Below are 14,521 nucleotides of genomic sequence, written 5' to 3'. Positions count from 1 at the left end.
CTCTCTCCTGCTATCTTACAGCCCCTCACACCCCTAACCTAACATTACTGGTGCAACAAAAAATGGCAAGCAATATCGGGGCCATCCAGCAGTACAGTTCTGATCCAGATTCCTGCTCAGATGAGAAAAACAAAGACGCACATGGATTTAATTGTCTGCAAGTGGAGGCATTAGAATGGAGCAGAGCAGGACGCTTGTGGCCCATCCAGTGTATTTGTCATCTACATTTGACAGTAATAATGATAAAATTCCAGCAACTTGTTGCCTCTCTTTGTAATTCAACCCTTTTTAATCATCCTCCAACTCCTTAAATCCTCTCCTTCTTTTGTGCACTTATCCTCGGTCTCCAACTTCCCACTCTCTCCTTCTCTCTTCCCTCCGATTCAACAAGCAATGTATACAAACATAGTTTATCTAACTGAAGTTTAGCCTAAAATACAAAAGGGGTTTATACAAATATTCACCTCTTGTGTCAGAAGATCCACAAACCCCTATTGTAACAGTAAAATATGTCCAACGCAAGAGGTCTTCAGTTCTCACCTGTTTGCTCAGCTGTTGGAAAGGACAAGTTTAAAAAAATAAAGATTATAATAATCTTATTGAAATAACCCTGTGTGACGATTCTTGCTTTTTTGTATTGAGGCTTTTTTCAAGGTGTGCTATTCAGTTTTCTCAAGTTGCAGGAACCAATGTATGTACTAATTCATAACACCTACAAGTTCTTGATCAATGGTATTTTTCAATATAAAAGAAGCATAAAACTTTATATGTATAGCATCACTGCTTTCAGCCATTATATGCTTTGAAAAAAGAAAAAAAACCAAGGTTTACAACAGTACGATGGAACAAGGCCGCCTCAGACGCTTGACAGAGAAACACCTATCCCCAGGAGATGGATAAGCAGTACATTTGAAAAACATCTTCATTCATCCCCATCGTATCATTCATTCAGACTCCCACACTCACCCATCCACTGACCTTCCTCTGGCATAGTGAGTCAGAGAATGCATACATGGCCGTTTATTTCTTCTACCTCACACATACATTGCTCACAGATTCAGACATGTCCAGTATCATCCCCTAAGGACGGTACTCAATAGACACATCTAAATGTATGTGTACCTTCCCATAAAGAAATAAAGAGGTAAAATCCGGCAATTCTCACAGCCTAACACAGAGACCGTTGGTGAAAACATCAGGGCTACAGTAATCAGTAGATTGATTACTCCTGGGTGTTCTGTGCATTTCCTTTAAAAAAAAAACATGTAAGAATGAAGTTTTTTTGGGACTGTTCATTTTTGATGGGAAACACACATAACATTACTGTACTTCCTCCTTGATCTCACACACCCATACGAAAAAACACACAACCTTCCTCTGTACACTTGTTACTTATCGTAGACCTCTCTTGGACCCACATCCTAAAAACCAGTGCGTGTACCGGATGGCAAACAACTGAGCTGTAAGCTGAACGTTCAGAGAGACCCCTATCGACAGAGGAATCAGAGAGGAGGCAGGGGTCACGACAGGTGTAGGGACTGTGGAGGGGTCCAAACAGATCTTAGATTACAAACGCACAAAGCAAGGAATCTACTTTACGCAGACACTTATCGCACAAAAGTTCTCAGGAATCCTCTGCAGCACAGAAAACAAACTATTCCAAGGACAATGACGAAAAAATGGATCTTGAATCTTGAATAAAATTTACCTCCATCACTCTGTTAGAAAAATATAAAACAAGATCCCCACACACATTGGAAGAAATGACGCTGATTAGTCAAAGAAGATGAAAACAACCACAAGACCATATCTGGACATCAAGGATGATACCCGTAGGTGCTCCAGTGAGATACTATTTGCTACACACCATAGTGCCCATCGTGTCACAGGAATTGTCTTTTTGGTCATTTGTATGAATCTGAAATAAAACTAGTTGCTTTTACAATAGCCATTATCAGGGTAGTGAAAAATTCTGCTAAACAAACTCAGTTGCTTGCAACACCAAGGTTCACCACCAGTTACTAGCTACATCTTTTCTGAGAGATTTTGTAAAAAATAATGAACCAAATGAAAAAGAGAAAAACATTACACAGTATTAAAAGTTCAAGTCCCATTAGCTTTCACAACGGGCGGGGTGGGGGGTGGGGGGTGGGGTGGGGGTGGGGTGGGGGAATGTTCTCCGCATTTGACTCACCCCCGAGGATTGGATGAGCTCCAGACGAGCTCGGGAACAGCTCCTTAATGCTGAGTGTCAACCTCTTTCTGTCTTTCTTTCAGCTTTCAGAAGCACTGTAATATTCCGTCAATGCACAGAGTGAGAAGAGCAAGTTCCACCTTCATCTCCGCCGTTCAAAAACCCCACTTAATATGCTTTCCTCACCTGGAGGACATTCTAGATATTAAACTGATAGAAAAAAGATGCAACCCTTGATCTTAGCCAAAAGGCCAAGAAGGGATTTAAGCGCCTGGTCATTACTTTCAACTGATTTAAAGAGACTTGATGCACCAGCATTTATATATTTTAAAAATTGTAAACAATGAAGCTAAAGTAGTGTACATTCTTTCTGCTTTGTATCTTGAGGGGGGTAGAGGGGGGTATATTAATGCCTTGTGTCTTCAGTTAACTTAAATGTCTCCCTATTTTTTTGGTGTTTCTTTTACATGAAAGCGGCTTCATAAATAAGGATTGGATTTGAACATTGTTCAGCTTGAAAAATCAATAAATGACCAAAAAATGCAGAAACCATTTAGTCCTTCATAGGTTTTTCTACTGGTCGGGAATGTTTTTATTTTCAGTTTTCAGCTGTATATATTTTTATGGAGGGCAAAATCTTTTGGTATATTTAAATTGTAATTTTATTTTTTATTTAAAATGACATAGGATTCCATTTATTTCTTTCCACATTTGCTTTATTTCTAACTAATTTTGACAGATATATTTTTATAGAGAGAACGTTTTATTTAAAAGTTATTGAAGATTTAAGTTGATTTATTCTGAAATAATATTTTCTATTTTTACTCATATTTCTGTTTTAAAAAGTTAAGTTTTAAAAGTCTAGTTTTAGTGTGTTCAATCAAAGTTTATCCTGTTGGGCCTGCGACCTTCAGCGTGTTTTGGATTTTGTAGCAATCCAGTTCTACACCCCTGCCACGCCCACAGAAAGCCTGGATGGCCAGTTGTGACTGAGGCTTCAGTCTCAACTAACTGGCAGAAGTTCAAGGTGAAGAAAATACTCTATGACAGGGCAGTCAACAGCCCAATATCAGACAGCAGCTTAAATACCAGCAAATGTTAAGAATCCGTATTAGGTTTATTATTTTTTTTCATGCTGAATGTGCTCTACATGGAACTAAGATATTAAATTAAACGTTTTTTAGTTAAGGGGCGGGATTAAAGTCTATCAAAATAGTTTGCAAAGCGATAGGGATAAAATAATTTAAACCGAGGGTCAGTCTGCAGCTCCTCTAACCACCAACTCCTCAGATGTCCAACACCAGAGTGGAAATGGCCCAATGACAGACCTGAAGCTTGCTTCCACAAATGGCACATGCACAGTTGTGTCGTTCTTTTATCTGAAGCAGGTGAAGGACAAGTGACCCTGTATTCGGCAGCAGCTTTGTCGACCTACTGTAACCAAGGATTTAATGGCGTCCTGCTGCTTCTGGTTACTGCAGTACCTTTGCAAAGGGTCTTTATTCCCCCAGCATGGATCATTAGGAAGCTGTTCAAATTTCTATTATGTTCTGAATTCCAAGAATTTCATGGCTCAAGTGGGAACCTGTTAGTGAAACAAAAAGCCGGACTTGGCAGACCTTGTTTTACATTTATGGTACGTCCAAAGGTACGCTCAGGGGGAGATCAAAGGGCAAAACAACACTGTTAAGAGAAAAAGTAGCACTGAGACAAAACTTTGTTTGCTAATGAGCAGAAAGGAAGATCATTCGTTTTATTTGCGGTCCGTCTCTTTAAAATGTAAGACGCCGACAGCTATATAATTTAGGATATTTTTGGTAAAGCAATATCCAATAGATCAGGGGTGTCAAACTCATTTTCAACGAGGGCCACATCAGCATAGCAGTTGTCCTTAAAGGGTCAAATATGACTTATACTAAATGTAACTTAATGTAATGAAAAATAAACATGACTACTCCTTCATGTTAAATAACTCATTTATTTATTTATTGTAACTTTTTAAAGTGACAATTACAGTTGCATACAAAACATATGTTTCCTTGTTCCTCTAGCATAAATCCTTTTAAATTTGATTCTGACAGATCAGGTTATATGGATGGTTTTAAGTCCTAATGTATAGTTGCCCAATCTGATTTTTCAAGTCTGATTTTCCCTAGATATGAATAAATACACACCAATTTTTACTTTTTATTCTAAGAAATGAAAAACCCTTATGCTTTTATGTGGCCCCCGGCCTTTGAGTTTGACACATGTGCAATAGACAAAATTTAATCTATAAATATCAGAATTTCTTGTGTCTGAAATGATGTCTTCACAACAACCACATACAAGTAAATAATACACATCTGTGTACAACACAACGATCCAGGACAAAAGGAACTGGGCACCGACCCCAAAAGATGTTTCTTTATGAGTGTGAAGTCGTCCAACCTTGCTCCATCTTTAAAACACTCACCCTGCTTGCCAGACCCAGAGCAATGAAGCACTTCTCCCCAGCATCAACTATCTCCAATTCATAGTAATGGCAGCGAGTTGTGAGGGGTTGGCGTGCCTGGGCCAAGCCAACGTCCATATTACTCTTTCCTTTGCCAACGTATTTCAGGAGCTGAAAGGGGAGACGAACAGAGGGGGAGAAAGGGGTGAGGCCTTGCATAATAACACATCTCTGGAAAGCATCTGATCAAAGTAGTGCAACTTTTCTTAAACCAGTGCTTCTCAAATAGTGGGGCGCACTCCAATGCGATGCCGGGGGGGTTGGGGGGGGGGGCAGTAGTGGCAGTTTTAGGCACAAGTAATACAGGCAATTGTCCGCTGCGCAAATTTAACAGAGGGGTGACAGCGGCTCAGTGCTTGGAAAAAAATCTGTGCCTCTATTGGTTTCCTATTATCTGTTCTATCAGAGAGTTTGTAACAGCCTGAAACTGTGAACTGTCGTCCCTGCAGCTGCTCCTGTCTCCTGTCACACGGCGGCGTGTGTGAGAGGGAGAGGGGAGGGGCAGTGGGCTCAGGCTGCCAGGTGAAACGGGGCACGCGCAGAGCTGCAAGCCCTGCCTGGATTGGGCAACACCAGGATCATCTCGTGCCCTTAGATGACTCAACTCATTCTAATAATGTCATTCTTTATGAACTATTGTAGACATTTTCATGACGTGTCTTTATTTTCCATAAATGTATTCTTTGTCTGCCTGTCGTTTAGTTGGTGTTAGTATTTGACATAAAGACAGCAGGTAAAGCAGTAAAACAGCTGCACTTTCTGAGATCATAAATAAATAATCCATCATTTAGAAAAAAAATCAGCACAATGTTTTATCTATTTCTTCAGACTAAAACGTTAAATATATTGGTGCTGTTGTGTGGATATTTCAGATCAATTTACATTTAATATTATTTTTTGATTGAATTATTTTTCTCTGCATCAAATGGTTCAGTTGGTCAAAAATGTTTCTAGTTTAAATAAGGAATGACAGATTTTTTTATTTCAGGCAATTTAAGCTTCTTTTCTGTTTTAGACTAGAACAGGGTTTCTGTGTGGCTAAATAAATGATATTTGTTGAAAGTGGATTTATAGTGTTTTTTTTCTATTTTCATTGTTAAAAGATACAATTTTAGGTATACTTACCTTACATTTTTATAGATACTAACCTAATATATCGTCACCGTGCGGGTGTATGTGTGTGTGTGTGGGGGGGGGGGGGGGGGGGTGGCGCGAAACATTTTCTTTTTCCTAGGGGGGACCTGGCAAAATATAATTGAGAAGCACTGCCTTAAACCCACAGCCTATACTGGTGCAAATATAATAAAAAGCATAGTTTGTTGTAGGTTGTCATTTTGGCAGATGTAATCTGAAATACTTTTTGAATATTGCTTTTGTGTCACTGACAATTTCTACAGCAACTAAGACCTACATGTCCTGAAAGTTCTTTTCCACTGGGCCTTCTGCAACTTCCTTTATATTTCACCGGACTTCAGTCCTTCTCTTGGTCTACCACTCTGTGGAAGATCTGCAAATGTGAATGGGATATTGGTACTGTAGCGTTGATACAGTTTTAATCCTTCTTTTTTATACTTAGTTTCTGATATTTACCTCACTTGGACAACACTACTATCCCTTTATTACCATTTCTTTTTTAACTCAAGAATAAAAGCTTTTATTGTGGAGATTTTAATGACTAGTTGTCGTAGCTCCTGTTAGAGTCGCTGTTAGTGTCCTTGCTCTCAAGCAAACCGTATTTCTGCACAAACTGCCTGTTATGTTTTTGTTGGCGTCATCTGTTGAAAGAGCGCCGTTATGGAAACCTTGTTCATTTGCTCATTTGAAACTATATAGACCCTTCCCATACTGCAAGGACATTTTAAGTAAGAAGAGGCCTTCAGAGAAAACTCCTTCTGAATGTAATATTAGGAAGGATAACAGGGGAGCTAGAGGTATGGTGGTAAACCAAGAAGGCCACAGCTCTGAATCATACCTTGTACTTTTCACCTCTCATGATGTTCTGAAGCCTTTAGAAATCTACTCAAAGTACCACAACCACTCTGCCTGGCTCACAATAATCATTATATGCTCTTTTTCTATTTGTAGGTTCACTAAAAAAAAAAAAACTAAAAAAAAACAAGTACCGTTTATAGTAAAAAAAAATCTAACCCTTTAAAGGACCTGAGCTGTCGAGGTTTACTGACTATTCTGAATTTTTAAAGACTTATTGGTTGCATCGTCTTTATGCTTTTACAGCAGTAATAAATGTTTTGACCCCCAACAATCATGAATATGTCAACCGTGGCTCAGTAAGCCTAATGTCTGCAAAGAAGTCACGTTTCAGATGTGGGGAAAACACAACTGTTGACATGACAGTAAACAAACCTGCGAGCGTGCCTACCAATTAGACGACTGAGAACCGCTAAAAGAAAATTTAAATCGTCTCTGCGCTTTTTTGCGTGTTGGGACAAGGTGGCCTGTCCAAGAAGAACTACAGCTGCTGGATGCTGCCGTTTCCGTAGGGTTCAAAAGAACGAAAAGAGCATACAAATACAAAATAGGAGAAAATGACTCTTATAACAGAGGATTAAATCATGTTTGTATTGACAGAAAGAAATAGCTCATCTATAGTGCAAACTTTGAAACACAACTTCCACATTCTTGCACATTGTTAAGTGCTACAGAAAAAACGTTTTCCTATGTGCATGACAATAAAGCTAAGAAAATGAATCAAAGAAAGCTCGATACAACTCTCATAAAATCACAAGTTTATATAAGCTTGTGTGACTTGCTTTAACCAGCTTGGAGAATTCCACAATGTTGTTTTTAGCTTTAAGAGCTTCTGACAGGCTAATTGACATCATTTTAGCTAATTGAAGGCACACCTTTGGATGTTTCATGAGGCACACCTTTCAACACAAGAGCCTTATGGACTGACATCATGGGAAAAGAAACCAACCAAGACATGTTAAAAATGATCCTTGGGTCAGAGTTGAATGCACACGTGCTGCCTCAACAGAATCCATGCCAAACTAGCTCTGAATCGGCATAAACTTAACACAGAAAGGAAGAAACCACTGCTCCAGCACTAGAAAAATGATAGATCATAGTTTGCAGGATGCTTATTAAAAAAAAACATATCATCTGGCCTATTGAAAGTAAACTGAACAGTTTTCTTGTTAAAGTAATATTCAGCTCCTTCAGTTATGTCTGCAGGAATTAACCAAAATCTGAGCATGGTGACATAGAGCTGCTGAGGAGGCCCGACCTTAAGTTCTAAAAGTTTGAACCAAGTAAAGTAGTCCTTAAATATTGTGTTCTTAGTAGCTCAGATTCCTATGTTAAATTCTGAATTTGAAAATGTTTAAAGAAAATCAATACCTCTGATTAAAAACTACTCTTCTAATTAATTTTGGAGTAGAAATAAAATAGACAAATTGCGTGAAATATGACGAATTGTTGAGTAATTTATAAACTTGTATTGTGCCTATTTAGATCTAAAACCTAGAGAATTCCACCAGCGTTTACAACCCCTAATGCAAAAAGCAATAAATGCATCCATGAAACAATTAAAAGCCGTTTCTTTTAGTCGTAGAGGCTTAGTTAGTCACTATGTTAATTAGTAGCTTACTGTAAAAGATTTGCTTAAAATATCCGCACCGAAAGCATTTCTTAAATGTAAAAATTGTTTTAAAAGGATTCTTGCTTTTTTGTTAAAACCACCCCACAACAATAACTTATGGCGTGTCATAACTGAGGATAAAACATTGCCCTGCATAAAGGTGCCATGTCTGGCCAGAAGGTTCTCGCTTCTGTGGCTTTGTGGACGGAAAAAACTGATCAAGCTTGAACAAGATTATTGCTCTCCCTTGCAATCTGTTAGAGTACAGCCGAGAGACTTTACCACACAGCTAGTTTTTGCAGGTGCGTCCTCGGTGAGTGGGCACTGTGACAAATTAAGACTCCAAAACCCTGTCAAATCCCCACTGAGCCACCCACAGTCACTATCCTACAAGTATGAACAGCCGTTGAGACTGAAAGCATCTTACCCAACAGATAAGGAGTTACCTTTTGGTCTAGTTTGCTCTTAAGCATTTGAACAGTTGGATAGTAGGTTGACAGGTAAACATAATTTACTATGAAACCACATTAGCCCATTTTCACATGGCCAGCAAGGCTACGTGGTTTAAAAGTGGGCAGAAAATGTGGGTTTGTCCACAGTTTCCAAGGTGGCCCCCCCTGTGTTTGCCCACATTGGCTTAAGTGGACACACATAAGCCACGGGGGGGGGGGGGGGGGGGGGGGGGGGGTAAAACAAATGCATCCCTAGTTTAAAAAGCTATAGGTGGGGGTAGTTGCAATTATTCCTGCTGTGGGCGGGACTGTTGGTGTGGAAGTAAGCCTCCGCTAATATCCCATAACCCTTTTGTTTGCACTCCCTCCCGCTAGCTTATAGCCCTTTACAACCCCCACCTGCTACGAAAATGGCAAGCAATATTAGAATTATCCAGCCAAATAGTTTTGATTCAGATGCCGCTCAGACGAGGAAAATAAAGACGTTCATTTGTCTGCAAGTGGACGTGTCAGAATGGAGCGAAGCAGAGAGACTTTGGCCCGCCAGTTTCAATTTCTACGTCATCACAGCAAGCTTTTTTTTGAACGGCAGGTTGTTATCTGTTTCTGATCCATCACAAAATGAATAATGAAATACTCAGAAACGTAGTTTTAATCTTAAATCTTTTTATATATATGCGTTCCATTATGAGAAAAAAATGCTACAAGAACATGTTAAAAACAACAAAAACACAATTTTCAGTAGTCAGTCTTTAAAGAAATAAGGAAGAGGTTAGGGAGTAAAATTGCAAGAAAAAAAAAGTGTTTTGGTGATTTTGTGGAAACCTGAGTGGGAAACACTGACACGAAAGCAGACCAATCTACATAAAAAAATTCACACAAACACATGGGATCATTAAGGTAATGCCGCAATCGTTATATAACTCCATCAGCTACAACTTGTTGGTTTGGTAACATAAAGGCATTCTTTTAGCAGGTCCCTGTTCTTAAACTTTAACAGCTAAGCAAATGTGAGACAATCTATGTAAGTGCTTTTACAAAGGATAGTCTTGAGGTTTATCGCTTTATCTCCTACTCTGATCATTTAAAATTCCAGCAGATTAAATACTTTGTCAACGACAAAGCAGTCTTTTGTGACTAGAAACTTTCCAAATGTAAAAAAGGCTTTACATTTTTTTCTTTTTAGGGGTAATTTTCCCCATGCCCATAGAAAAACCTTCATCTTCCATCCTATTTTCTTTGTAAAAGCCCTGCTGATTAATTCCCCACAGGGGTACAGGTTTCAACAGTAGCCAACACCTTCTTTGTAGCAGATTAGCCGTTCGTGTGTGCTTTCTTGTCTCCTTAACCTGCTGTTTTTTCATGCCTGGACAGCTGCTCCTCTTTAGGGGGAGGACGAAGAAGTTTCAGCTTGATGAGCGCTCGGTCACACCTTTTTGGTGCTGAGTAATTGAAGGTGGAGAGCGTGGACAGAAAAAGAGACGGCTTGGAGCAAAGCATGCCTCACTGAGATAGCTGACAATCAATCTGGCTCGCACTCTCCCTCCTTGTCTTTTGCCTCCTCGCTTCTGTAATTTTGAGCGGTGAGAGTCGTGACGGTGCTGTGCAAGGCCATGATTTGTTGAGCTGCTGCCTGGGAAACAGATGCATAAGCCAGAGAGCCATCATGGCCATCTATCATGTCTAACTCGATAACTATAAGAAAGGGGAAAACTGCAATTAAAACATTACTTTTCTTTTTTTTTTATTAAAAATGTGTTTTCATACCATTATCACTGCTAGAAATCAATAGAAGATGACAGGAATAAGTGGTCCAAGAAATCTTTGCTGTTATAACGAATACAAGTACCTTTAACCCTTGTGCTATCTTAGATGACCCCACCCTTGCATTGATGTGTTCTCCCTACCATGACAAAGGTGGATAAAGGTGGAAAGATTTCATGTAATCCATGGACACCAGTGAAGATCACAAATCATTGAAGAAAAAAGGTTCAGAGCACTGTCTAGTGGGTCTAGATGACCCAACTCCCAATGTTAAAGTGCCTAGGATAGCACAAGGGTTACAGCAGTATACTATCTTTGACAACTGTGCCTGGTCAAGATTGAATCAAAAGCCAAAAATAGGTCTACAAAAACAAAAGTAACAGTGGAATCATTATAACAAAAGAAAATTTAACATGAACAGGCAATTATGAACAGAGTGAATTTTTGTAGAGGTTCAATGTCATCTTTTTCAGCACCTTCTTAGATATTCTGGTAAGCTTTTTTTTTGTTTTTTTACTTTATTTAACAAACCTTCATGCACTAACTCTCAAGAGTAAACCTTGGTGGAACCCTCGGCCGATTTCCCAATATCCCTTTCTCTACACTCTCTCCTGTTAGCTTCCAGCCCCTCACAACCCCAGCCTAACATTAGTGGTCCAACAAAAATGGTGAGTAATATCAGAGCTATCCAGTTGTACAATTTTGATCCAGACTCCAGTTCAGACAAGGAAAACAAAGACGTTCATGGAACTTTTTGTCTGCAAGTGGATGCATCTGAATAGAGTGGAGCAGGGAGACTTTGCATCACAACGGAGAGCTTCTTCAAATGACATTTTTTCATAAAAAAAAAAGACATTTATACAATTTGAATCCATAATTCTTTTACATACGCCCTCCATGGTGGCAAAAATGCAACCAGAACATGTTAAAAACACCAAAAACACCATTTTTACTGTAGTAGTTCTTTAAATTCCTTTTCTGCCCTAACTATTGATGCAGAGTAAAAGCAGCCAGCGCCGTTATTGCTCAAAAGACTCTACAAACATACTTTAGCAACTTAAACATGGGCCTATTCTCCACACACCTCTGTGGAAACACATAGAAAGTGAACTGTGAATGACTCTGCAACTCTAAAGTTATTCAAGTTCAAGTAAAAACGAGGCCTTTAGATTCCAAAACCCTTTAAAAAGAAAAAAAGTGACAGGAGAGCAGAGTCTGAACCCTAATAAATACATTAGGTCAAGTCTTTTTTTTATTAAATTAAAATAAAACATACTTGTTTCAGAACCGGTCATGGCCAAGTTGATTAAATCAAAGAGAAAAAATGAACATTTTTTTCACACCCTGAGGAGTTTTAGGCAATAAAAGCACAGAAACATTAGACAAACACTAGCAAACATGATGATTGTGGCTAAACCCTTGATGAAAACTTACTGTTAATGTAACCAGACATGTGGGATACAAATAATAATCAACCTGACCATGTTTAAATCCTATTATTGCATGATTTCCTTTTGTAAAAAAAAACTGCTTTTAAAAATGTTAGTTTGTAAAGGGGTGTTGAATGAGAAAATGAGGTGATGGGAAACATATGATCTCAGATAGACCATATGTATTGATTAATGGGACTAACTTGTGCAATTTACCCCAAAATTAGATTTTCTTCATGTCTGTACTGCTACATGAAACAGCAGAAAACTTTTAATATGCCTGTGGATGTCTGTAAGAGCAAATCTGCAGAACAACAGCACAAGCAGCTTTCCTGAAGATGCCAAATAGCAGTGTTTACTACAAGCAGCCTCCTTGCACTGATAAGCATGTTTTTACTTCTCCTGTTCATACACTAACTTCATCTGTTACCATCCCTCAAGATAGTGCCGAGCCATAATAGAGGTGTGAAGAAATGTTCTGCAGAAGTGCAGAGGTACATTCACACAGCGCAGTGGAAAAAAGGAGAATGCAGAGTGAAAACAGACCGACTGTGTGAACATGGATGCATTTTCATGCATGCAGGGATTTCACATTTCCTTCTCAAAAGGGCAAAATTATTTTACTTTCTGTTTGAGGCTAGTTTGAAAACTAAAGTAACTGAAGTCAGGTCTGTTCGTCTGGTAACCACTAAGCTAGGGTTAGTTGTGACTGACTAATATAAAATGTTCAAACTTTAACTAAATACATCTTCACATGTTTGGACTCATTATCTATGAAACTGTGGTGGATTGATTTATTAATCTAACCTTTTTGTATTTGAGACTGAAGATGCATTTAAATGCAGGTGTCTTGTTTCATTGACATGGGACCCTTAAATCCTGAGGTTCACGATGGCCTTACTAGGCTTGTTCCAACACTGACAGACCAATTTGTGTCTCAGATTTTGTCATTTGAGTTCTGTTAGCAATATGAGTACTATACAAGCGTTAGGTGGGAGTACACAAGTGAACCAGATTACAAGGAGTAGATATGGTCCTTTGATGGTAACTAAAAGTGAACAGAACAAAGGAGATCCACATCCATCTGAACCTCTCTTCTGCACCCTTCATGTCATCCTTGACTACATCCTTAAACCACTTCATTGGTCTTCCTCTAGTCTAGATCTCTTTCCTAGTAGCTCCAACCACAGCATCTTTTTATCAACATAATAACTGTCTCTCCTCTCAACATGTCGAAATGTCAAACTAAACTTCTATCATGGAAGAAGACTGGGATTGAGACGCAATAGTGATGTTATTTTCAATAAAGGAAAGGGCTAACTACACTCGAGTTTTTCATGTTCCATGCATTTGATGGATTTCTAATGGAGGCCATTGGCTTTGTTAACATTAGAGCAAGTGGGTTACTGAGGCTACATATAGAAAACCTTGGGAATCCTTTTAATGGCAAACATGAAGCGAGCCTCCAGTCGTTATGTGTAAAACTACAAAATTTGGTGCTTCCAGAATGGTTTCAAACTTGAAAATACATTTTTTTTGGTGCACACCAACTTCAAACAGCAAACAAATGTTGTCCAACGTCTTTAAAGTTATTCTCATCTTTGGTTCCAGGACATTATGACAAAAGCTTTGAAAAGAAACTTAAAAATGTAGCTTTTGTGTTTGCGGTTTTTGCTTTGTGTTTTTTTTCTTTTTTGCTAAAGGTTTAAGTTGTTGACTTTCCAGATGTGTCTAAAGTGTCTAAGACATTTTGTTTTTCCTATAAGGGTGGGTGTCCTGCTTCTTTTCCATCAAGCCCGTCATTGCAGCATCTAATCCGATCCAGGTATTCAGTAGTAAGTAGGACTTCTGGAAAATAAGCTGGACAGCAGCTCTTGATGCCTGGATTTAGAAACCCCTGCTCTAAATTTTATCAAGAGAAATACTGGCGACACCAAGGGACCACAAGACTAATATAATATGGTTTGTGAGCCTATCTAATGATCTGATAAAGTCTGTGCACAAGCTGTCCTTATAACCAGCTCACAAAACTCAAATGACCCATTGCCAAAGACTAAAAAGCTTTCTTAGAAATCGTTTTAATTCAGATCAGATATTGGCTGAATGAAGGCATGTTTTTGATGTTCAGGCTGATTGCTACCACGAAGCAAGATGAATAAAGTATTAACCCAGAAGATGTGGAAAACCCTGCTTGACAACGTGATATCATGCATTACAGGACTAACTCACAAGAACTGGGGACAGCCTCAATTTACCTTCATTCACCTTGAATGACACACAGCTCCGCACTAACATCTGTAAACCCATCAAATCTCAAACTCCAACTGTTTTAAAGGGCAGGCATTAGGGCTGAAAATGCTAATGCTTGAAAAACCCATCAAATTTGATCCAGTATTAGTGCTGACGTTTGAAATGTCAGAGGAAGGAATAAAGGGAGAAAGCAGGAAACTTTAGAGGGGTTTGCATAGATTGTAATTTGCTTCTGCAGCTGGAAAAGAAACAATAATGATGGCGGAGGGGTATTTCACATGAACCAGCTTTACAACACCAGAGCTGAACTCTAGTGCCGTGCACAGTCCTGACACT

General features: G+C 38.9%; 1 protein-coding gene and 1 pseudogene across 3 annotated transcripts in view; both read right to left on the bottom strand.

Annotated features, from left to right (window-relative positions):
* LOC101156411 (SPRY domain-containing protein 3) overlaps window positions 1-14,521 on the bottom strand; it is a 56,539-nt gene that overhangs the window by 26,856 nt on the left and 15,162 nt on the right. For 2 of the 3 annotated variants that reach the window (XM_023956947.1, XM_023956948.1), the window contains exon 7: window positions 4,650-4,799. The exons of the other annotated variant lie outside the window; for it this stretch is intronic. In XM_023956947.1, the coding sequence (XP_023812715.1) occupies window positions 4,650-4,799 (150 nt within the window). The remainder of the gene's footprint in view (window positions 1-4,649; window positions 4,800-14,521) is intronic. 3 annotated transcript variants of the gene reach the window in all.
* On the bottom strand, window positions 2,280-2,457 carry LOC111947696 (annotated as a pseudogene).

The sequence above is a fragment of the Oryzias latipes genome, chromosome 7 (genome assembly GCF_002234675.1).
Source record: "Oryzias latipes chromosome 7, ASM223467v1".
NCBI classification, from domain to species: Eukaryota; Metazoa; Chordata; class Actinopteri; order Beloniformes; family Adrianichthyidae; genus Oryzias; species Oryzias latipes.
Note: the sequence above shows the minus strand (reverse complement) of the source record. Positions and strands in the feature narration are given on the sequence as shown.